General features: G+C 36.2%; 1 protein-coding gene across 7 annotated transcripts in view; it reads left to right on the top strand.

Moving 5' to 3' along the window:
• LOC106100591 (septin-7) overlaps window positions 1-24,403 on the top strand; it is a 42,739-nt gene that overhangs the window by 9,450 nt on the left and 8,886 nt on the right. For 3 of the 7 annotated variants that reach the window (XM_013279499.1, XM_013279495.1, XM_013279497.1), the window contains 4 exons: window positions 21,698-21,988; window positions 22,501-22,660; window positions 22,779-22,989; window positions 23,856-24,111. In XM_013279499.1, the coding sequence (XP_013134953.1) occupies window positions 21,698-21,988; window positions 22,501-22,660; window positions 22,779-22,989; window positions 23,856-24,111 (918 nt within the window). Of the gene's footprint in view, window positions 1-6,323; window positions 6,878-8,808; window positions 9,673-18,696; window positions 18,969-21,697; window positions 21,989-22,500; window positions 22,661-22,778; window positions 22,990-23,855; window positions 24,112-24,403 lie in introns of those variants that run through there. The other 4 variants (XM_013279492.1, XM_013279493.1, XM_013279494.1 and 1 more) reach the window with 3 other exon arrangements.

Here is a 24,403-nt window from a genome sequence, read left to right as displayed (position 1 = left end):
CCCAAAACAACGTCGCAATGTAATTAACTATATTTAAATTAATTGCCAGTTGGTGTCACTAAAACATATTTATATGTTTATATAATTTTGTAACATTGTTTCTTTTATAATAAAAGATGGAGCTTATAATTTTGCAAAATGTTTTATCAGATGCCAATACAAGGTCACGAGGCGGCATACTAAATTTGACAACTAATATAGTACCTTTCAGAGAAAGAACTGATGAAAACATGTCTAGTCTATATTTCTTAAATGTCTTTGTTTAAAATCAAAGGAAAAATAGTTGGTCTGTAGGATTACAATTAACTATTCAAATTGTAGGCTACGGCGGCACGAGCCGGGAGCCGCTACTGGTTAATAGAAATGTAATAAATAAATGTCTACATAATATGTTTATCATGTTGGTTTTAAAGAAAATGTACTGTCTAATTTTAGTTTGCTCTTTAACTACGCGACTTCGGATTTAGTCGCCAGTTTTCGCCTCGGGCTAGCAATTTAACAGAAACCATTTACACGTCCTACTGACACGAGGTACGATTGAAAAGTGATTTTTTTACGCTCGTACGAACACCTATCTCGTGGGCGTAAAAAGTCTGCTGACCTTGAACTTTACCGCGGCGTACAAAGTCTGCCCGTGCGAACGCACGCTTAGTCGCTTACTCATTACTGAATACATATGAACAAGAAATATGCTGTAACCAATCCTAAATTGATTAGGCAAAACGTTTTTTTTGTACGTAATGTAGAGACGTTAAATTAAAATATTATATTACTGTTCGAAAATTAATGTTATGAAAAAAATCGTCTGCATTACAATTAGATCATGCAACATTTTACACACAATTGCAAAGGTTTCCATTGATTTAAATGTAATATTTCCTCATAACCCTCGTGTGTATTGACGTAAGTTGTAAGACCATAACGTTAGTGATTATGGTGAAGCACATTTGTACGATAATTATTCAACTAAAATAGAATTATCTATGTTAAGTACTTTTGTTATTGTTCGTCTATCTATTGGAGTAGACTCTAGGCAATTACATAACGTTCTAATGTACGGTGCTATTATCTAGTTTTTTAATTTAATATTGCTCAAAAAAAGCGCAGATTTACACGCTTCCAGTACATGCCACAAGTGTGACATTGTGGCCACATTGTGTGCAAGAAATCTTTGTCTCCGATGTATTGAGAGCGTTAATTTACTTGATGAGGCGTGCCGACTGAGCTGACTGCGTGCCGATTGTCATTTGTTATACGTTAAGTAGTAAACATGGCGCGAGATACATGGCTTCGCACGTGGCCCCGTCCGTGGTAAAAGCATATCGCTAATAAAAAAATTGCGTTCAAGGGCAACCTAATTTACAATAATATTACATACACTCATGTACCCAAAAAAAGTCAATTTACATTTAATGAAAAACCTTGTATATCGCAATAGAATAAGTCAATTACTTGTATCTATAGGAACAATCTTCTTCATAGTGTCAGATAATATTTAAAATATCCATTTAGTTTAAGTAAACAAGAGGTATTAATAACTTTGTGTTTGATTACTGCATGGTAGTTGCGAGGTTCAGTTTCTGTAGGCATGAGCTGGTCCACATCTTTTTTGTATCTTTCAGCATGTGTAAGTTCAACAAACTGTAGCGGCCGTTCATTACACGTGGCTCGTAGGGAACTGATATTTTTTTTATTCATTTCCCGTACTGACGTCACTTTTAGTTCACAGAACTTCTGACTAACGTTCTTATTACACTAATCGTAGTACTAAAGCTATATGAGATTGCTAGCTTTCGCTCGCGACGCCGTCCGCGTGGAATTAAAAAAACAAAAGTGAGTAGGCTGTTGTGTTCTTCCAGACTATCCTCTACATCTGTACCAAATTTCACCGTAACCCGTTCAGCCGTTTAGGTTACAAACTCTAACAAACATCCATCCATCCATCCATCTATCCATGAATCTAAACTTTCGCATTCATAATATTAGTTAGAAATGTTAGTTAGACTAGTTAGATTGAAAACGTTATCTGTCATTATAATTTAGCTTTTATTACATTTTTTATATCAGCGTTTAGTTCGTCTAAAATTAGGTCTACATGTTTTTTACGTGACTTGCCGACTCTTCTTTATTATTTTTTTTTCAAAGGAATAAAATAGATATGTATGGCGATGAACTAGATCCCAACTTAACGTTTAAAAGCAAAAGTCGCAAAGTATTCTGTATATCTCGAGTCGAAGTCTTTGTTGTCTAGAATTTCTTTGCTTATTTTTTATTCTGAACACTCGTCTCATATTGCGAAAAGATGTTCCGTGTCAAGGACGTAACAGTTTGCTGGAGCAATTTTGTTTAATATGTTTTGAATTTTCGAGGTGGCTATGAATTAAAGTTTAGCGTTTTTTTGTTCACTCGAGCGAAGATGAGTTGAAAGCGGAAAACAAGTAAACTTTAACCGACCTCAGTGGCCTATTGCCCTATATCGACAGTAAAATTGAGCAAGTTTGTTAAAGCTTCAGTTAGTATACTGTTGATCTTTTATAGAAGAGTAGGGAAAATCAATTGATAACATTTCTGAACGATTGAAGGTGATATCATACTTCATACTTAATCATAGTTCATACTAATATTATAAATGCGAAAGTTAAGATGGATGAATGGATGTTTGCTAGAGTTTGTAGCGTAGCGTTTACGTCTATACCAAATTTCGTAATACGCTATTCGCTTTTGTTTTTATTTAATTCCACGCGGACGGAGTCGCGGGCGAAAGCTAGTTTAATATAAACCGTGAATTAAAAAACAAATTATTGTACGAGTATTAACTGCTCTCTACTGTCACAATACCTGTTCATAAACTTATCATCCTCTATGTGTTTTGAATAAGAAAGAGGGATGACAACATGTTTTTAACATTGATATTTGCAGATGAATAGGTTGTTGCTTTTGATATAAGTGTGCCTTTCTCTGTTATTAGTTTAAATCCTCACTACCACTACCAGCACCAACCGTAGTCAAAATACCAAAAATCAAATAAGCACAAATTACTGTGACTTACTGCCTGTCCATTTATGTCAGTTTTTAAACAAGAATTAAATTATATTCAAGATGAATTACTAGATATTCATTGCCTGTAGTAAACATTCACTTTCACACGTTAAATGTTTAAGTTTCCTTGTAGAAGTAGTTTGCTTTAGACAGATGGTTGGTATATGAAGTGGGATGAGGTGGCTTGACCTCGCCTAGACTCTTCAATTTGCACGTGCACCAGATAACGCTGACCTCAGTGGGGAGCAGGTCGACTGCTCGATTATCATTTCACTTCTAACGTTAGTAATGTCTATTTTACGGTTGCAAAATTACGTCGTAATGAATATAAAAATTACTCCCTAAAGTGTAACGATTTTGGGAAGTACACAAGTCAAAGGTTAAGTACACCACGCCTTAAAAAATAACCAACCCTCTAAGCCAGTAAGAAATAAACTCGTTAGAGTCACAGCTATACATAATTAGGTATCGAAAGCAATAGTATTTACAAATAGGGAAGTTGTATGAAAATAATTTCAGCACAGAGTTGTTAGTTCTTTATTTTTTAGCACATGTAAAATCTTGCATTTTAATTACCCCAACTTATATATTGAAGTCTGCTTGTATTTTTAATTGTTGCCGTTACTGCGATAAAACACTGTCCACGCCATCTAACGGCAAAGAATAACATTACGAGTTGTGTAGACGCTCTTGATATTGTCAGGAGTGTTAAACATTTTCGTGCAAAATAATGTCAGCAGATGGCGCTACATGTACAAAATATTCACGCTGGCCGAATTTCCTCTTTTTCTATTCCATTTTAATTGCGCAATATAATAAATTGCATATTAGAAAATATATCATCTAACGCGATTTAACCTTAGATTTGAGTCTCAGTATGATGCGCTCACAATGTGTGTGTATACCCTTTGAAAAATTGTACCTACTCAATTTTTTCATTGTTTTCAATATTATCTATCCAAATTAAAAAAAAAAAAACTGTAATATGCTAAATTTATGCCGGGGTACTAGCCCGTACTCGTATGTTTTAGTGAAGCAAAGTTGAAGAACAATTTCTTAATGAGTCATTTTCCTATATCTGTTATTAAGAACAGGTTCCGTTCGAACTTGATTCGTTCTTGGTGGAGTCATGTATCCTACACAATAGCAGCCGAAACTTTTGTATTTTCATGTCAAAAGATAAGAGATCATCTTTTAATTATATTCATCCCTGATACATATTTTCATAATAAAACCATATTTTGGTATTGCCAGTGTTTCTGAGTAATGTCAACATACTCCGAAAGTGAATGTTTTTATTTTCATAACGTATTGCATCACGTCACATAAAGAAGTTAAAACATCTTTAATAATGATGTTGTTACAGTGAAGCTGATTCAAAGATCTCGATCAATCGCTGCGAGAACCCGCATGCCGGAAGATAACATTCAAAGGCATGTAATAAAGCAACTACATGCATTTTGTATACAATATTTTATGCGAGAAAGTTTAGCGGTACATTAATTAATGCGTTGACACAAACGTGTTAATGAAATGTAATAGCCTTTTTGTTTACCGTATCTGTACCGGGTTTAATTAGCTTTGTAAGTGCTAGTGCTTAGCAACAATTTGTCGTACAATGCTATAAGGGACACTCTGGCCTTTAGGTTTAACATACCTTTTGTAAAAGTAGATTCACTTTGGTTTATCGGGGCTACAAAAATCCTGGTTAGTTACATATGGACTTATCGTAGTACATACCCTATAGAATATAACAGTAATTAAAATGTCATTATATTTGGGTACTTTAACTGATTAACATTTAATAGAAAATTTACTGTCATTTTAGTTTACAACTTCATTGTATTAAAGCGTAATTTTAGCCCATTGTAATGGTTTGCTCGAAGTATCGTGCATACGAAGTAAAGTTGTGAAGATGGGTATTGCGTTGGTTGCAGTTCATTATGCTTCCCAATTACCATTGATGCCGTGGGGCGGTGTTGCACCGAAGGGTTGTGTCGGGGGCAGGAGGCGCCGCGCCTGCGCCGTGCTTCGGTCGATCACGGCCACCCATGCGACCGCCACGTGCTCTGCCTTTCTTCTATACGACAATTTTTTTCGTTAGCATCCGAACTGTAGATAGTAGTCTGCCACTCCCTTTTTCGATTGAGATGAAGGTTTTATGCGAAAACACAATTTTTCCAAGTGCAACATGAATAGAATGAAGAATGAAGAAGAGAATATTGTTCTTAATTAAAATTAACAATACGCATTTCCTATAACAATCTTTTTCTTTAATTTTAAAACGAAAACGTATTTCAATTAATATAGCTGAAATAAAGTGATGTTTATTTTTGTCTCATTACATATTTATAATGATGGATCAAACTGTATAATTTTGTGCATGCTTGATTGCGGATGTCTATTCTCTACGACTTGAGTACTTCCGCTAATGACTCCGCACTGAGGTTTAGTTCGCGTCTTGGTCGACTCGGGCCAATGAACCAACAACGTCATTTCCTTCTTTCACCTATTGATAACACTGATCCAAAAACACAACACGTAATATTTTGATAAGAGATCGTTTAAACCCGAATGATTTATATTATATTTTAATTTAATGCTATCGGAATTACTGTATAACGTAGTTTTGATAATATTTTTCAACATTGACTTTTAACTTTAAGAGGTGTTTCATAATGCGTTTGATGACGCTCAAGGGTTAAAGTACTCCCATTCAGATGACTGCAATTACCGGCGTTGCTTAGGGTTGGTTTGAGTGTCCATTAATGAACACGCAAGGGTGAAATCTGTTTTTAAAGTAAATTTTCCGTTTATATTCGACTAGAATAGCTATTGAAGGATATGATATCCTAACATTCCAAATTCTTAGTAGACTTTGGCGAGGGTTACTTGGACTTTTTTTTATTTAAAGTCATTGTACTTAAATTATCTCAGAAGTTATTCATGCACCCAAACCAATCTCTTTTTGCCCAAAAATAAATAACGTTGAGTCAATACTTTACATTGAATTTGAGTATAAAAATGCTATCTTAGTTTTTTACGATCAATTGTTTTTATGGACATAATTGCTTTATAATATGTTTTGTGGAGCAAAGATGAAAATGATAGAATTGAATTTTCGTGTTGACCTTGACTTAGAATAAGGAACAATGCATTTTCAACCCTCCAGTCGGGTGAGGCAGCCGTGCCCTGTGGTAATAGTCCTGACTGAGACATGGCGGGCGGAGCGCGCGGGGCGTCAGTCCTCCCCCGCGCGCCTCCCGGCCCCTTTCGCCGCGCCAAGCTGTCAAACCGAGTCCGAACGGCGGCCGGCGCGAACGTACTTCGACGAACTCACAAGTCTCGTCGTTCGCGGTGACAGTGTGTGCTCGCGCTATACGACTCGCATGACGGTAAACATCGGAGGGAGATGAACGGCACCACGACGACGGTGAACGGCGGCGCCGTCAACGGTACCGCCGGCGCTCTCAACGGGCTCGCAGCGGCGCCTCGCACAGCCACGCTCGGAACTCCTGGCGGCTATGCGTACACGTCCAGCGGGTCATTGCTGGGGCGCGGGGGTTCAGCACGTCCGGTGCCGCCGCCCACATTGCCCAAGTACAGCGGCTCCTTCAGCGCCGGCAGCACGCTCAGCGCAACCGGGCTGCGCGAGCGCGACCGGGAGGGTGCCGGCGGCTCTCACCGCCTCGCCAGCCTCGAGCGGCTCGCCCTGCGGCAGCGCATCATAGAGCAGAGCGCTAACAATCAGGTGGCTAGCGCGACCTCCCTCAATGCGACTGCGACCACGAGCAATGGACCTACCGCGGCCACTGCCACCCTCACCGACACTGCCACGGTGAGTGCCGCACCCCTCGCGATGTTCCCCCAATCACTCTTTTAATGCACGAACCCCAAAGGGAAGTTTCGTTATTTTAGTGCAACCCTCTTGTACTAACGATTGGATTCGAGTTTATAACACTTGTGTTCGTATTATTTTACCTTCGATATTTACGTATATCAATGTGTAGACCGTATAAAATTAAGAAGAATCGTATTAATAATGCGCTAATAACTAAAAACCATTTTTCAGTCTTGATCCGCTTAATTTTTATTATATTTTGTATGTTCTCCTTTTTTAAATGTTAAAATGTTTTTCCGTGCAATCGCAAGGAATTAATTTTATTTATATCTATACCATATATGATGAGCTTTCATGTAGTTGTCTATCAGGCTAGCTAAAGTGTAATAGAAAAAAAACGTTCAGCCTAAAACGAATAACAAACAGATCTCTCTGTCACTCGAGAACATAAAGTAAAACCATTACATGTATATATGGTAAAAATTATTTATTTTATTATTTACTTTCGTAACGGGACACTCGCTACATTTCGACGCGTGACGTATTAAAAAGGACCAGTCGACAGTTATACGGCCTAATTACTGTACCGATTATTTTGCTAAAGCTTATCATTTTGCATTCTAAAAATTATTCATAATTGAAGGAATACGAAATGAAATACTTGTAATAGTTTTACACTATACCACAATTGTACGTACGTCTTTTTGTTTAGCCCGAAAACAATAGAGCTACGAACTAATGACGTATGCAGTTAATATTTATTTTATATCCATTCTGTTGAATGAGACTGTTGATAAACTTACACGGACGAATACGTTTTAGGGGGCTGTAATATGTAGGTTTTATTCCCATTTGTTTTTGATTTTTATAACAAAAAACTCGATATCTCACTTTAAACCTCGAAAGATTCTTCTAAATAAGTTATATCTTTCATATTATAAGTGTTTACGGTTTTTCTAAACATAAAACACGATTATGAGTCATTAGTCGCAAGTAGCTCTAGGTTTTGTTTTTGCTCTGTTTCTTATTTCCCTTCGTAAGGACTTGGCTGGTGCATTCCCACACGAGTTCCTCCTGTGATAGGACTGGTCCTGGGGAGGATTGCGGGTGACTGACCCCAAGTCACACAGGGTTAAAAATAACCCGTACAGCGGCGGCCATTCTGCTCGCATGTGTCGAATTCACTAAACAGACATTAACTGTTTCACGGTCGCGCCCTGACCTGAAATTTCTCAGAACGCCAATAAAATTAATTAAAAAGTCACGTGAATTTTCTTTGATTTTACCTTTTTGCATTGTCACGAGTCAAATGTATGTATATATAAGATATCATATGAGAAAGAATGTGTTTTGCATACGTGATCGTGTAACTGTATCCTTTTAAGCCTTCTTTGTTTGAAAGAAAATTAAAGCTTTTACTTGTGTACAACGAACAAAAGAGCCACAATAATCCGTCGATTATATAGAAGAGAGGCTCCTTATTATTCTGTTTACTGAATTCTAGGAATTTCTGTTATCAGTAAGTCGTTATCGCGGTGGACGCGTTGAGAAAGCTGGCCAGATAACGCAGGAAACAGACTTTGTATTTATTTGTGTAATACATTTCAACTCCTTGCAAGTTATACGTACAGCAGGGTTACACAGTACTGATTTTTTAGTTTATTCGAACCAGCAAAAGCGGTTAGGGCACGTTCTCCTCTTGCATTATTTAACTTAAGACGTAACGATGTAAACACACGCCGCTAATAAGTTATTTTCGTCTCTCTTTCGAGTGGATTAAGGTTTATTTTTCTTTCTATTAGTCGACTAGTTACTTTATTTTCAACAATGAGACCCCGCTTTTGTGCGTCTGGTGGGCATAAGTGTGACGGCCCGGGATCCTTTTGCGTCTATACGAAGTTATAGACATAATTAACTTATACCTGAGTTAACGTGGACGCGTTCTACAGCTGGGGATTTTAGTTTAAAATCAATTAAGTTAAACTTCTTTTTTAAAATACTTTGCTTGTGATCTCCGTTTGGAAAATAGTTAATAGGACATTGTTTATATTTTAAGAAGTGAATCTTAGATATTTTATAATTTTGATATATTCTTTTCATTATTTACGAAAGATAAGTCAGTGCAGGTGTTGTTAAGTTGTTTAATAATATGGCGATGTGTTTCCGGCCCGTGCGGTTGGCGGCAGCCGCGACGCCGGGGCGCTCGTGTGCCAGCCGGCAGCCGGCCCCGAGCCACCGGTAACTTAACCTCAAACCGATACAGACGCGAGTGTGCTTCATATTAAAGCGGCTGTCCGGTTTCTATCCATCTCAACTTTAGTGTATCATCGTCTACATGCAATTTTATCGTGACGCGAATTTATATTACTCAATATTTTTGATTCAAAATATAAACGAGTCAGCGTAACGGTGTAGAATAAAAGACAAAGCAGACAAATTCGAGAGGCGGTTACAAAAAAAATGTATAACGACCGTGCGTACACGTAACACGAACGAGGCTCACTAAGTGAATTGCGAGTGATTGTGTTCGCGAATTTGTGACTTGTGCCTGTGTTTGTGTGCGAATGACTTTATCCGAACGTGTGTGATCTGGAACCGAACTTGTTTTTGTATAAACGCCGTATTCGGATGGGCGCAGAATGGAAAGCAGGCCTTTAAGCAACGGCGCGGGAAACACGAAGCTGACCCGATGCGCCAGCAGTGTCGGCGACAGCGTCTCGGATAAAACAAAGGCGGGCTGGTCGAGCCCACGCGACATATGGAGGAATCTGTCCTTGAGAAGAAAGGCTGAGGTGAATATTTAGTTTCGTATCGATTAGTGGCGAGTAGTATTTGACCATTGTTTAGATGTTCTGAATTATGGCTGAGTTGTATTGATTTATAGTCACTGCTATCGGCCGCCGCGACTCCAAGATATGTTAGTATGCACGTCAAGACTTTATTGACGCCTACAGATAACAAACAGTAAATTTCTATATTTGTTATTATTTGATACGAATTTAGAATTTAGTTAAAACTGAAACGCAGGCATTATGTTCTATACTTAAAACTAGACTATTGTGTTAGTTATAATTAAAATCGCCAGATTAAGAAAAGAAACAGACGGGAATTAAAAGGTTTTTTTCATTTGATATGGACTTTCAAAAGTCTAAAACTTAGGTGTTATATCGAACGGCGATTTGTTAGGGAAGACTCATGTAAATAGTACATAGCCGGATTAATGTGGAGGGATCGGTTAAATATGAGTCCAGGTTGTGCTTACGCTTAGGGTGAAATGCCTGAGTATTTATACATTTAACTATGTATCCGGTCGTATTTCTGTCTAGTGCGAAAGTACAATAGGCGTAGTGAAACATGTCCATGTTAATTTGCATTCAATGTAGCATTGATGTGTTCGATCGTTTTCCTGATAAATCTCACTTGCATATTCTAAGTATATCCATTTCGATATCCTTGGTGTTGGGTCGTTGACTCGATCTATATAACGACAAGTCGAGACTGCATTCGGCGCCTCAGCCTGTTGCACATTATCTGTAAATGGCGAATGTGTCTACGTCTCGCCCACAAACTCTTCGACTATAAATAATTTAACAGTACGGACATGTATGCCACTTCTGATATGCACTTCATCTTGTGTGGCGTAAAATATAAGTTTTCCTCATTTTACGTGATCTTAGATTTTATCAAGTCATTTTATAATCAAGATTATGAGTTTTAACAATACATTGCATTGTAATTTATGTTAAGTTAAATCTATCGTAATAAAAATATAAATGTCTATGGTACTTTCTAGATTAGAGCAGATCGGCATTTTGTTATTATGTATTTGTAATTTTATATTCTCAGATTCAATTCTGCTATACGTTATAAAATGATTGCGGTTTTAATAGCGGTTAACTCGTAGCAATCGTACAAATACTAAACGTGTTTTAGTTTCAAGTTATAACACATTCTTTTTATAAACAATCTTGGATTTATACTCTTTAACTCGAATTTTTTTTTTTACTCTAGGTACTGAATGACAGACGACTTTGTGGATGTTTTATTGCAGTTTCTCTACGAGTTTGTTATTCTTTCCTCTCAAAACAATGTTAATTTAACTTGAAAGGCATCGTATCGGTATCTCGGTTAATATAAATTACAGTCAATCATTACCATCAATTGTATGTACAGTTACTTTAAGTACAAAGCGACACTTTAATAGTGCTATTTTCAATATAACTTTAATCTTCTCTTAAGCTATAATCTTGTCTTAAGAACCGTTGTGTTTTATTCATCTTTCGTGGATTTTGTCTGACAACTTCATCTGTCATTTCTTGACAGCGTTTTGTTATAGAGCCTAAAGTATTATTTAAATCTATTGTATTTTATATTCAAAGTAATCAAAACCAACTGTATTGTCTGCAGTATTAGCGAAACTAAATTTTGTCTAAATTGAAATGTAAAATTGTATAACTATACACGCTTTTAGACACGTGTCTGTCAACAAGAGATTGTGTCTCGTTGACGTTCCCTAACTGTTGGACATTTCCAAATGTTTCGGAGGCGATGCGTTACAGCTTGTCACATAATTAGCATTTCTCATTCTATTTATACCATGGTTTTAAAGGTTTTTATTTTAGGTAACACCACAAATTGTTACGCAAGCGAGCTTATTTAGAGTGACGTTAAATGCTAAGACGGACTAATTACAAATATAAATTCACTGCCACGCCATTTAACCTTACTGTTTTAAAATTTCATTCATAGTTTTAAATGCGATATGTGCTTATATCTTAAACACACAAACGTTTACAGTTATTTTCTGTACTGTTTTTGATATGCTGTGGAACATCAAACAAGTTTCATAAAATTCAAATTGAAATCATGATCCTATACTAAATAGGAAGTACTACCGCTTAGTCGGTACAGGGTGATTATGATTTACTACGTATTTTGTTACCGTGTATAATAAAGGTGCTAATGCATGGATCGCGTATACAAAACGAGCGACAATTAGTTTAACCTCAATTTAAAAAAGGTTCACGGGTGACGTTATATGTAATTAGTCGTTAATTATATTATGCGTGTTTGTGATAACTGATACGGAGCGAGACAAAGAATGTTTGCACAAGTTAAACAATTATATTTGTGTTATTCTCAAGCACGTCTTAAGTTAATGTTCAACTTCCTTTTGAAGTATGGAGAGTGTTAAGAAAATAAAAACAATGCGTATGTTGTTTTACTTTGTATACGCATGCAAAATGTCACGTAGGAGACTCCCACCACTGGCTGATAGAGGCTCAGATAGCCTAAAAGTGACGTCACTGTCAGACTGAGTACTGGAATCCGATTTACATCACATATATTTATACGTTGGTTTGTTATCTGATAATTTACAAGAGTTGTGGGACAGGCCCTTATAGTTGAAAAGAATAATTGCTGGTTTAATTCTAATTCTATAAGCGAGGGTACTTCATTACTCAAAGTAGGAAAATAGCAAGGTGATGTAGTACATATAAAAATGCACACGGCCTGCCTTCGCGCCACACAACATGAATAATGTAGCACAGTCCTCTTATGCATTGTGGTGCATTCCAGATTAAACAACTAACAGCTTAGATTTTTAATAAATCTAGTCCGAACGTGTCGCGTTTAAAGGAAAAGTAAAAAGCTAGATGGATAGCAGTTTCTAATTTACTACATTACAAAAATACATTTATGCTAATAACAATACTCTTTACATTTCTTAAATTTATTTTTGACATCATGCAATAAGTTCCCATACCGCAGTTTTTATATTTACACAAAGGTTTTCTTCTGAAATGCAAAAAAGTAATTAAATGTCGAAGAGAACCTTTTATTATTTTATACTTGTAATAACTAATTAACAAAATTAATTCGATAACACAAGGATTGGTTTAAAAAAGTAGTCGAGTAAAACAAGTTTTATATTATTTGTATAATATGACATAATTAATTAATACCGGCAATAAGTCTGGGATCATTACTATGCATCATCTCCAGGGACGTATCTGAATGAACTCGTTCCATTAGCATCAGATCCGGTTTTGCCTACGCGAGGATCAAACGCCCACTGATCTTGTACACAAATGGGATAAATACGTGTCGAAAGAGGAACTCTCAATTCCGTATACAGTCATTTAAGAACAGCTTCTTCAAATTTTTTATCTCTTAATCAAGTCATTGTAACTGTTTAATGAAAGATCTTATAAGTTAATTAGTATGTTTAAAAGGTAGTGTTTCGATCGAAAAGTAAAAGAAGGAATATTTACAGAATGTTAACCAGTGTAACTTGAAAGATAAGGTAGCCTAAATGGCACGGGACCGGTTAGTTTGCGAAATCTATGACGGATAGAAGGAGTACTCATGATATAGGGATAGGATAGAACCGTTAGTCGGTATGTATTATCCTATTATTGGTATTATAAACAAAACGAAAAGTCAGCTGCAAAACCAGGCTAGCTACTGTTATAGGCGTTTATAAATAAAATATTCCAATATGACAAGTATTGCAAATTTATTTAAAAATGCAAAATCAGCCAGTGTAATGACGACAGTATGTTCCTATAAGAAATGCAAGTTTATGAGAATTGAATGTTTAATAAAGTTTAGAAAATACTAAGTTTACATGTAGAGAGGTAATAGTGAAGTAAACGTGATAAAACAATGAGTTGTATAAGAAAAATGCAGTGTGTGAACAGACATGTGTATTGTATGTAGAAAGTTAAATGAACCGTCGACCTGGATTTGCGCTCATTATCTTTGGATATCGAGTGAAATCAAGACATCGATAATAGTGTACTGTTTTGAGTAGGGTATGTGTTTCTAAATCAGCCTGGAGCAAAATTTAATTTAATTTAGTAGATTAATTTACTGATCATTCCATGAATAACTAATACGAGTATCTTCTTTCGGATACTACTTTTACTTTGAAGTAGCAGTTTAAAATATTTCACGATAAAATTTTATTTGTGGTGACAAAACATTTTTTCTTTGGCTGTTTAATAATACATAACCTCAATTGTATTCAGAAGTTAAGTACACAATGATAATTATTTGTATAAATCAGGACAGAATTTTGTTAATGTATAAATGCTTATTACATGGAAACTTTTTAAATTTTTGGACATACCAAAAAATCTTTTAATTTTTGTCGACACTTTAAATATTCTTACAGTTATATTTTGCTCTGTATATTTATAAAGTATTCCTTTTTTAAACATGTCCGTCGTCATTAAAACAATGTGTGTTTAACGAACACAACGAGCTTGCTTTCATCATTGATCAGGCCGACGAAGATACGGCAATAAACGTGTGTCATTCGCTTCAGTCCGAGTCCCCTTGCTGTGTATGGTTAAAAATATCCCACATCGAGGCGTTGAAACGCGTAGTGTGTACTATGGTTAATAACTTTCAAAGTAAATTGATCGGGCGCAACCTTGCATGGCATAGCATACGTACCTTTATGAACGCTTCGCCACCTGTAGTCATCGTGAACGGCAAACTTGAGTGAAATGTTAGTTGGCAAATACGAAGATTTACTTTAAAACAACATTCGTGATTACTTTTAAAATACGCATCCTTTCGTGGTGCATCTATTACGAAGATTTCGAAAAATTGCACAGGCAAATCAATTTATTAAGAAATTAATCGGGCATTGTACTAAGAGCTATTTATTATGTCTACTCAAACATTCCAAGTGCTAGAAATGTGCGGTTCACTTGAGGAGCGCACGTGCAGTGTTGCCCGCTAATGTTTACTTCCCGTAGAAACGTTTGTTTAGTTAGGAAACGCAGCTATTAGGTTGCCGAGTAGCGGATACTTTCATGAATGTGCTAATGCGTTGGCGTTGTTAAAGTTGAAGTACAGACGCTTTCGATTCCTTCGCTAGCGATGTATGCAAAATACGTTATGCCACAATTACGTGTAGGGGTTTAGCGTTGAGAACTAATGTATTATTAAAACATTGTGGTTACACGCTTGTCTCCGCGACTTCGTAATGGTAATCTTGTCCGACTGAAAGGTGTAATTGATACATAGCCAAAGATCCTTGGAATATAAAGCCTTTGTATGTATCCTGATATAAAAAATATACTTGAGTTCTAAAAGAATGTTTTTCTTCAAAGATTATAACATCCCGTTTAAGATTTTCGTATTCATCTGATGTTTGCCTTTGTGACGATTCATAATTCGAAGCACGTAGACATATGTTTGATTTTAGCAAAATGCTCTTCGTAATTTCTTTGGTTTTATTGTAAATTTTGTCTTTCAAAAAGAATGTTATTATTATTTAAAGGTTGCTTAAGAACTGTTCCACCTCTATGATGTCTTGTTTAAATGCATCTTTCGTGATAGAGTAATGTAATATCCAAAAATAACCTCCATTTTGTTTACATGCTGTGTCCACTATGAGTAACGCCCTTGCAGTGACAAGACATACATATTGTTTATGAATTTCAATAATACGACTGCAAAACGAAGAAATTCAAAGATATGTGTGTAGTTAACCAACCCGCACTTGGCCAGCGTGGTTGACTATGGCCTAGTCACCCCTTATTAGGGTGGGCTCCGAACCCCTCGGTGGGGGGACGTATAGTGAGCTGGTGATGATTATGATGATGACTGCAGCAGTCTACGCCACTCGTCATCCTTTAGGTCTGGTTAATACCAGAAATAAAAGTTAACACAGCTATTTCTATAAACTCATATTATTAGCTTTTCGAAATAATAAGATTTTCAACAGTTGTTTTACTGTTTGGCGTAAATTATATTTACCCATGAACGTTTCTAGTTAATGAAAATTTATATGCAGGACTTTCTTGCTTTGTGGTAGAGCGCACGGACGAGAAATAAATTCTTAAGTTATTTAACTGTGAATTATGTTTTACTTAGATTGATTACGTGCACAATTGTATCATGTATTTTTTTTTATGTGATATTATTAAGTTTATTTGTAATTGATAAGATGTTTGTTTATATTTTTCATGGTCTTTCAGTTCCATTTGTCTCTTATTACTTGCCCACCGTGGAGTTTAAGACTAAATTAGGGTTGCTAGATTATTTCTGTTATACATACCGGTTCATCAAAACCTACTTTGAAGGTCAACCAAATATGTCGCTGAAAAAAAAGTATAGTCCGATATTCTGTGTTCAATAAAAGCGTTAACTTTTGTACACATCACCTGTTGCTTTTATTTAAAGTTATAACAAATAAGGGACTCTTCAATACCAGCTGAAAATGTGGTCTTAACAATTACATTCTTGAATTCTCTATTGTTTTAATTAAATAAATACGGGTTTATCTACAAAATTACTACTTTGTACTGTTTTATTCAAGTTAGGAGAATTCAAACTCAGTACTGTCTTTAACTAATGTGTTATTACATTGATAGTGGTAAGAAATTGGGACGACAAATCATAAGTAACTTTAAATAAGCCTACAGCCCCGAGACTTTATCGATAGTTTAAGAAATCAAAATTAAAGATCAAAAAGTGGCCTTTTACACTTTTCTACACGGCGTATAAAACTGGTAGCTAACAAGCATTATGACAGAGAAAACATTAAAAATAGAATATGCCTATTTATGGGACTAACGGAACGGATAGTATTATTTATAGGACTATTAAAGATGTCGTTAACAATTCAGACATGTAAAATTGACGGTAATGCACTCCGGTTAAATTTACGTTTTCAAAGGGACTTTCTAATCCAAAATATACTTATAAATTATGGTATTATCATAATGAATAGGTCTCACGAACACTGATAAAAATTTTACATGTTTTAGGTAAACTTGGTAAATTAGTGGTCTAGTCCAATTAGCTTTACCAATAAAAAAAGACGTACTACTTGTTACTACGTCTTTTTACGAACTACATAACTGTGTTCAATTGTAACCTCTTGTAATATTAATAGCTATTCGTTTTGATGTATAATTTCCCATTTTGTCGTTTTTACGCTGAATAACTTACAATACTATAATTTTCAACTTATAATATGTTGCTATAGTTGCATGTATTTCAAAAGATCCGACTGACATATGATACGAAAGACTTGGTTTTGCGGTGATACTAACGTTGCAGCAATGTTTTACTAAAATATCATTGTCATAATCTATGTTTATACTTGGAATTAAGAACATAAACAGTATAACCGAGTATGACCAGTTAAGTTTGTTAATAAAAAAATAAATATTGCAGAAAATCAATTGTTGTTTCGATTTCGATTATGTTTCCTCGATTCAATTCATGGACTGTTTATTTATATAAATAGGTTTCAGTTTATAATAGCTAAGGTTTCATATTTTTTGCATATACTGTACCTTGTGTCAACAAGATGCACTATGTAAGCGGAACTGCGGGTGGAAAAGGTAATAAAGTTATATAATCTATCACGGTATGCACCTTTATTAGAGGATGCGTCGGCCGAGGTAAAATTATTCACATCCTTTGTTTATAGTCATCATAACAACTGCGTTGTGTAACAACCTATATAAATATTGCTATCCTATTAACTAAGTACTACAAATATTTCAGTCATGTTACTTAATTCCCATAAATATTTCTCGCTTCTCTTCGCTTCGCTTCGGTTTTAACATTATAAACTATTATATCCCGGAGGAAGGTACTAAATTATATATACATATGTAGATATAATTATTGTTGAGCAAAAAGGTGTTTCTGGCACAAATCTAAAATTGGTTCTGGGGTTGTTGTTCCTTTTAAGTCACCTTACTCGTATACTTAGTGCATTCACAGCACAATCGCAACCAAATCGTTATTAATCGTACAAATATCCATACTGTAGTTACAGTGTACGTAAACCGGCAGTGAAATGATCGTATAAACATTTTTAATTGTCACAATGTGATTCACTTTTAAACCGGCATACAATAACAACTTCGCGTGCCATCAACGCAAAAAGGAATATGTCACGCCTGCATACAATGCGGCCCGTACAAGTAAGCCTTCATAAATTAGGCCGGGACATACGCACAAACCCCTCAACACACAAAAGGGCTCAGAACAATGTGCAGTTCTTTTGAAACATAAATATTGTGGTCGACATAAATAAGCTCGCATTATTAATTTCTCCATATTTTATTAAGATTTATTAAGAAAGATTTTCAATTAATAAATAGTAGTCGAGGATTTGTCGTAATAATTAAAATTGTATGTAAAAAAGTTGCGTAAATATTACTTTGTAGACTAGTAACGATTCATTTAGTCGACAGAGTTCCACCTCGGTGATCATCCACCGCAATAACTCGGTTCGGGTCATTCTAACGTATCCAATCAAACGTGTAAACGCTATTGATCTTCAGGGAGTGGCCATCCGGATATTAAAACCTCTTAATTACAATTTTCGTTACAATTGGACAACGCACTGTTTGTCTCATTGAATAGTTTAATGTGCTTGCTGTAAACCGTATTGATTTTTAGCAACCTACTGGTATCAATAAATGTGACGGTTACGAAGATAAGAAGACCCAAATTTGTTAATGAAGGCATTCTTTAGTATATTACAATCATCAACTTATATTTGTAGCTAATTGCACTTAGTCATAATTTGTGCTACTTCCTTGCCAATTTGTACCCCTTTATAGTCTTACTCCAAACTCTTTAACGTTAAATCATATTGATAAAGACTGTTTTGCGATAAGATAGTAACAGTAAACCTTTTAAACCGTGGTGTGTTGTTAAACGCGATTAAAGAGGTAAGCGTCGTGCCATTGGCGAGGGCTTATCGTGTGTTACCTAAGAGAATAGATGCGTTAGTCACATGTCGAGTGTGGTCGGGTGCGCGTTTACTGTCCGCACTCCGTACTAATAATGTAAAATACATAAATTCGACAAAACTATGACTGCTGTATTATAGTAAACAATTACCGTGAAGGTTACAATGACGATTTCGCTCAGTTTCCTCCTGAACGTCGAAATGACTGATCGCAGTTTACCTCAATTCGCAGTCGAGTGACAGAAATAAAATGTTTTCATCGTGAATAGTGTTAAAATGTTACAACTCATTAAAAAAAGGTTTAGTACTAAAAGACGTGAGAAGAAAAAAGTTGAGACAGATACTACGGTAAGTTTATGATGTTTATTCATGAAGATGTTTGTATAAATTAATTGTTGACGTGAGATCTTCTGCTTGAATTTCGTTAAATAAACGTACATGTAAACAAATAAAATTCAACTTTTATAATATGAAAACAAACAAATTCCTTAACGATATCGTGATCGTGTCGCATTTGTTTACGTTGGTACAATGCGCGTGCTATGGTAAACACCGGATGAAAGAGATCCAGATGACTAAAGTGATCAGAGTGAAGATAATTCTCATGCAGGAGTCTGGCCGTCGTAGTTTTCACTAGTAGTAGCTCGAGGTTAAATAGGTGTTTGCGCAAGAGCATTAGGAACATGAAGTGTGGCTTATGCCAGCTGCGTCGCGAATCTATGCTGCGTTTACTGCGCTTCTATAGCTGTCACATGAGTGAACCCTCTTATACTTACTTCACTTGGCTCATCAAAAAAGAAATGGTAATTTTAGTTCGGCCAAGATGTTGCTGTTTGCATTGATGAGTAACTGACCGTTAATGTGTCATTCTTTACGATGTCGTTACTCATAGCATGCTGTACTTGTGCACAGTTACAGTAATTTTAATTAAATTAACATGTTCGGGTACATTTAGAAATAATTTATTTTGTTATGTAGCGTTTAGTAAATCAGTCATGTATTCGAAACCACGGTTGTTTTTATTTTAATTGTGCACTGTGAACCATTCTTAAAAACATTTGAGTGTGATTTGCTCTTATTTTCTAAATGATGGAAAATTGCATTCATAATTTAATCACGTCATAGATATAGGATAATAGAGTGCTTTGGAGGACGAAAACCCGGTGCGCCGAGCCTACGGGAGTAGGATAAGGCAGGGGAGATGATGATGATGATGATTTTAATCATATCATAGTTGATGAATAACTTGGAATCACTTTGATTATTTTAGATCATATTCCCTAATTGTAGTTTTTGTCAAAGTTTATTCCCGGTGATACTTTAAACATCATACAATTATTCTAATGCCATAAACAAATATTATTGACAGCTTCAACAAAGACAGTAATTACTGTGTGACATGATGTCATTGTATTGGATGATTTCTCTAAGATATAATTAGACTGGAGCGCCGCGATCTCGTACGGTCGTCGTACTTATCTAAACTGCACAAGTTTATGTTATTTCTGCAGTCGCGTCATTCTAGAACGTGCGTTGTATGTGAACGATGTACAAGGATGTTTTTATGTTGGCGAAGCGAGATAGAATCCAATACATTCATTCGAACAAATAATGCTTCGCACTGAGCTTACTAGAGTCAAAAAGGTAAAAGAGATCAGGCTATGTGCTTCGAACAGGAACCGACAATATGCTTTATCACTTTCAAATTGAACTTTGTTAATTTGCTTGTATTTCAAATACATCAGTTCGAGCTTTTATAACTTTGTTGACATGTGAATGAACAAAGAGAAATTCCTTGTGTAAATATTATTCAGGCCGTCAATGCACGTCCGTTGGCTCCACAAATGAGCCGCTCGAATACCCCCAGTGAATGCGCCTACTTCAAAACCGTTTAATTACCATCTGCTCGTGAGCAATGTTTATGTCGATGAGTACACAGCGCCTGGAACCCACGGCTTGAGCTAGCTGTGGGAAATCGATATTGCATACGCATGGATATCGACATCGATTTATATCGATTACTGAAGATCGATAATCGTGGTTTCTAGAACACAAAAGTTCCACGCATTAATCTTGACGAACCCGTTTTAAAATAAGAGTGGACGTCCAGCGATTTACGTTAATCGTAAACAATTTATAGTGTTGTCAAAGGTATATACGAATTCAGTTTACTAAATCTACTTTAATGAAAGAAGTATCCAAAGTATCAATTCGGATGCCAACATTTGATACGACTGCATTGGACTGCGAAAATGTTCGGACACATAGGTATAGATACAAATCCTCATCAAGAGTTGTGCAATAGGAATTCTAAAACTTACAAATGATTTATACCTTTACATACATTCATGTACGTTTATACGCCGATCGTTTGAAAACATCGATAGCTAATCTTAAGCTGCATCTCTCTAGCAGACATGAACATCGAATATGATTCACGTGTACAATTACGGGTTCCGCGTGAATCACCGCTTTCGCGATTCTTGCTCCTATTATCAAGTAGCTATACGCGAGAGCGATTATAAGGCGCTTTCGCTTTTACGTGCTACACAATTACAGCAACATTCGATTTGCAATACCTTTAACGGGCGTTACTACAATTGCTATAATTTGTTATTGATTTATCGTGTGAAAAATCTATAAAATACAGTTATTGCGAAAAGTTGAAACGTATTAATGTTTTAAGGTAATTACGTACTTACAAAGTATTCACACTTTGAGTAGCTTAATCATTAAAACCTCTCGAATGTTGACACAGATATGTATAGTATTACACGGTCGCCTTGGTGTCGATGAGTCAGCCGCCGACGGCTCGGAGCCGACTAGACCGACCACGGCGCGGACTGCGGACAAGCGCCACCTACCTACTACATTAACTAGTCGCTCTTGCCTCTCGCCGCTACACAATTCTTTGTACGATTTACGGCTTCTCTCGGCGATTGTACTCCATTATCCAACCTATAATTAAGTACGATATTAACCTTTGCAGCTCGGTTACCAATGGTCTTAACAAAACAACATTTATTTTTTAAACTGTCAGTGAAACTGGACACTAATAAAATTATTATTGTTTACAGTTACAAAGTAAACGTGAGCTGTTCTTCAAGTCGGAGTCAGTGAGCGGCAGCGCGGGCCTTCCGAGCGGTGCGCCCCCCGCACCTCCCGTCGCACCCTCCGCGCTCAAGGATGCGCTGGCCAAGAGGTCCGCGACTTTGCCCGACGCCCTCGAAAACAACCACCATGAGCCTAATGGGATCAAGATCAACAGCACGCTGGATACCGGCAAGGCTGCGCCGCCGCAGATGCCCGCTCCCCCGCCACCCACTACAGCGCCGCCATCATCTCTTAGGAATATAGACAATATTAAGGTATATAATTTGTCATATACTAATCAACCGTAGTTTTGTTTTTTACATTCATTTTGTCGCATAGCATTAAAGACATGGTCGACATCATAACAACATACATTCAAATTGAAACATACTAGTTGGTCGTTTCAAAATTTCGTTGGATATCAAAGTATTCAAGATCCTTATTTGAAACCATTATGTACTTTATTAGACTGACTGCCTGGCACGCTGTAAGCACATGATATTTAATGATAATAGTGAGTAAGTCATAGCAAATGATTATTTGTCATTATTGCCCTTTCTTAACGAAACGCAACGTCTGATGCGTATGAATGCAGTTTAAACAAACATCAATTGCTTTAATTGGCGACCAGCATAACGTAAATGATCATTAGTTAAGACGTTGAAGTAAATATTTTGACATTGCTTTCAGTAAAATTCAATCTTGAACAAAGTAAAATTACTTAAAAATGTTTTCCGATTTTCCCATTATTCTACTGTTACGATATAATTCTTCTTTTTGATTTCAGAAACCCGAGCATCCTCCAGTTGCTCCAAAACCGGAATTACCTAAGATAGAGAAACCAAAGACCAAAGAACTAGATGGTTACGTGGGCTTCGCGAATCTCCCCAACCAGGTGTACAGGAAGGCTGTGAAAAAAGGGTTTGAGTTCACACTTATGGTTGTTGGTAAGTACAAATACCTGATTGGTATTAAAAAAAATAAAGATGTCTACCTCTGCATTTGTATTACAACGACCACTAACCTTTAACCTTGTCAGTAATATTTATTTGTTATAATTTTCAGGTGAAACAGGCCTCGGCAAATCGACGTTAATAAACTCGTTGTTTCTGACCGAGGTGTACGACAGAGACAAACATCCAGGGCCGTCGTTGCGGGTCAAGAAGACAGTGGGAGTGGAGACGAGCGTCGTTTTACTTAAAGAAAACGGAGTCAATTTAACACTAACGATCGTCGATACACCTGGATTCGGTGATGCTGTCGACAACAGCAATTGGTCAGTTTTAATAATGTTTATACACTACACTATACCTAATTCTTTAAAGTTTTACCAAGAACATAAGACAGAATGTGTATGAGCCTTAGAAATTTAAAACATAGATAGTAACACATTAAATATTGCAATCTCGTATATGAAATTAAATTAAATCCGGTTTTAATAAACAAGTTTAACAGGAACATACAGAATCTTTTACGCATATACTTTCTGCACATTCGCAAAATTAAAGAGAAAGTGTTTATTAAAAATCGTACTTAGTTAATATTATCGTACTTATATTATATTATGCCTCTTCTCTCTCTCGTCTATAATGTTTGCTATTTAGGATATTGTTATTCCAAATTTAAAACCTTACATTTTACTATTTTTCTCCCAATTTTCGCGCCCATTTACATTTCTAAATGACGTTTAAGTACAAGTACATTCTTCGTACTAAAATAAGTATGGCAGGCTTATTGTATGGTACGCCTGCCAGTGATTATTCACGTTAATATAAATGTTCACGTAGTGTGTAAATAAAATTTCATATGTTCCACATTTCCACATTATAATTGCGCTAATTAAGCTGCTTCTAATCAAGGTCATGGTTACGCGTGTTCAACATTATGTTCTTTAACTTTGTCATATGAATTTAAAATTCAAAACATATTCAACTCACTTTTTCCGTAATACACTGACAATTTCACTGTTACTATACTTGTTTCTTCATGTTTTAAGTCTTTTTGTATTTAAAACTTGGTTTTTTGTATTTCGTTGTAAAATTTGATTAAAGATCAGGTTTTAGAAGAGTTTACAACTTTCAAATGTTCTTACACCATAATCGTATAATTAAATATTTATTCTTATTAAATTCTAATTTCTAGTTGGCAACCGATAATCGACTTCGTGGAATCAAAATACGAGGAGTTTTTGAACGCGGAGTCGCGCGTGACGCGCAAGGCGGCGCCGCCCGACACGCGCGTGCACTGCTGCCTGTACTTCATCGCGCCCAGCGGACACGGCCTCAAGCCGCTCGACGTCGAGTTCATGCAGCGGCTCGGCGACAAGGTCAACATCATACCGGTCATCGCTAAAGCGGACACCATGACCCCGGAGGAGTGCAAGGACTTTAAGGAACAGGTCAGTATTGTAGATACATCTTCAATCTGATACACACATATAGCAGCTTGCGACTTTATCAGCATGAAATTATAAACTTTTTTTTAATTGTTTACATTTGTGAAATTTTTAATTGCAAATGTCAAAATTCGAATGCACAAATAACAAAGAAGGCCTTTGACTTTAAATGGAGAATGATTACCGTTACCATGGTAGCCTTGCTTCCTTTAAGTTGTCATCTTGTAATGTATGGTGCTTTTCTCACATGAACGTTTTTTTCTAATTTATTTATCCCTAGTTTAATAGCGTGAAA

Source organism: Papilio polytes, unplaced genomic scaffold, assembly GCF_000836215.1.
Source record: "Papilio polytes unplaced genomic scaffold, Ppol_1.0 DF824047.1, whole genome shotgun sequence".
Classification (NCBI taxonomy): domain Eukaryota; kingdom Metazoa; phylum Arthropoda; class Insecta; order Lepidoptera; family Papilionidae; genus Papilio; species Papilio polytes.
Note: the sequence above shows the minus strand (reverse complement) of the source record. Positions and strands in the feature narration are given on the sequence as shown.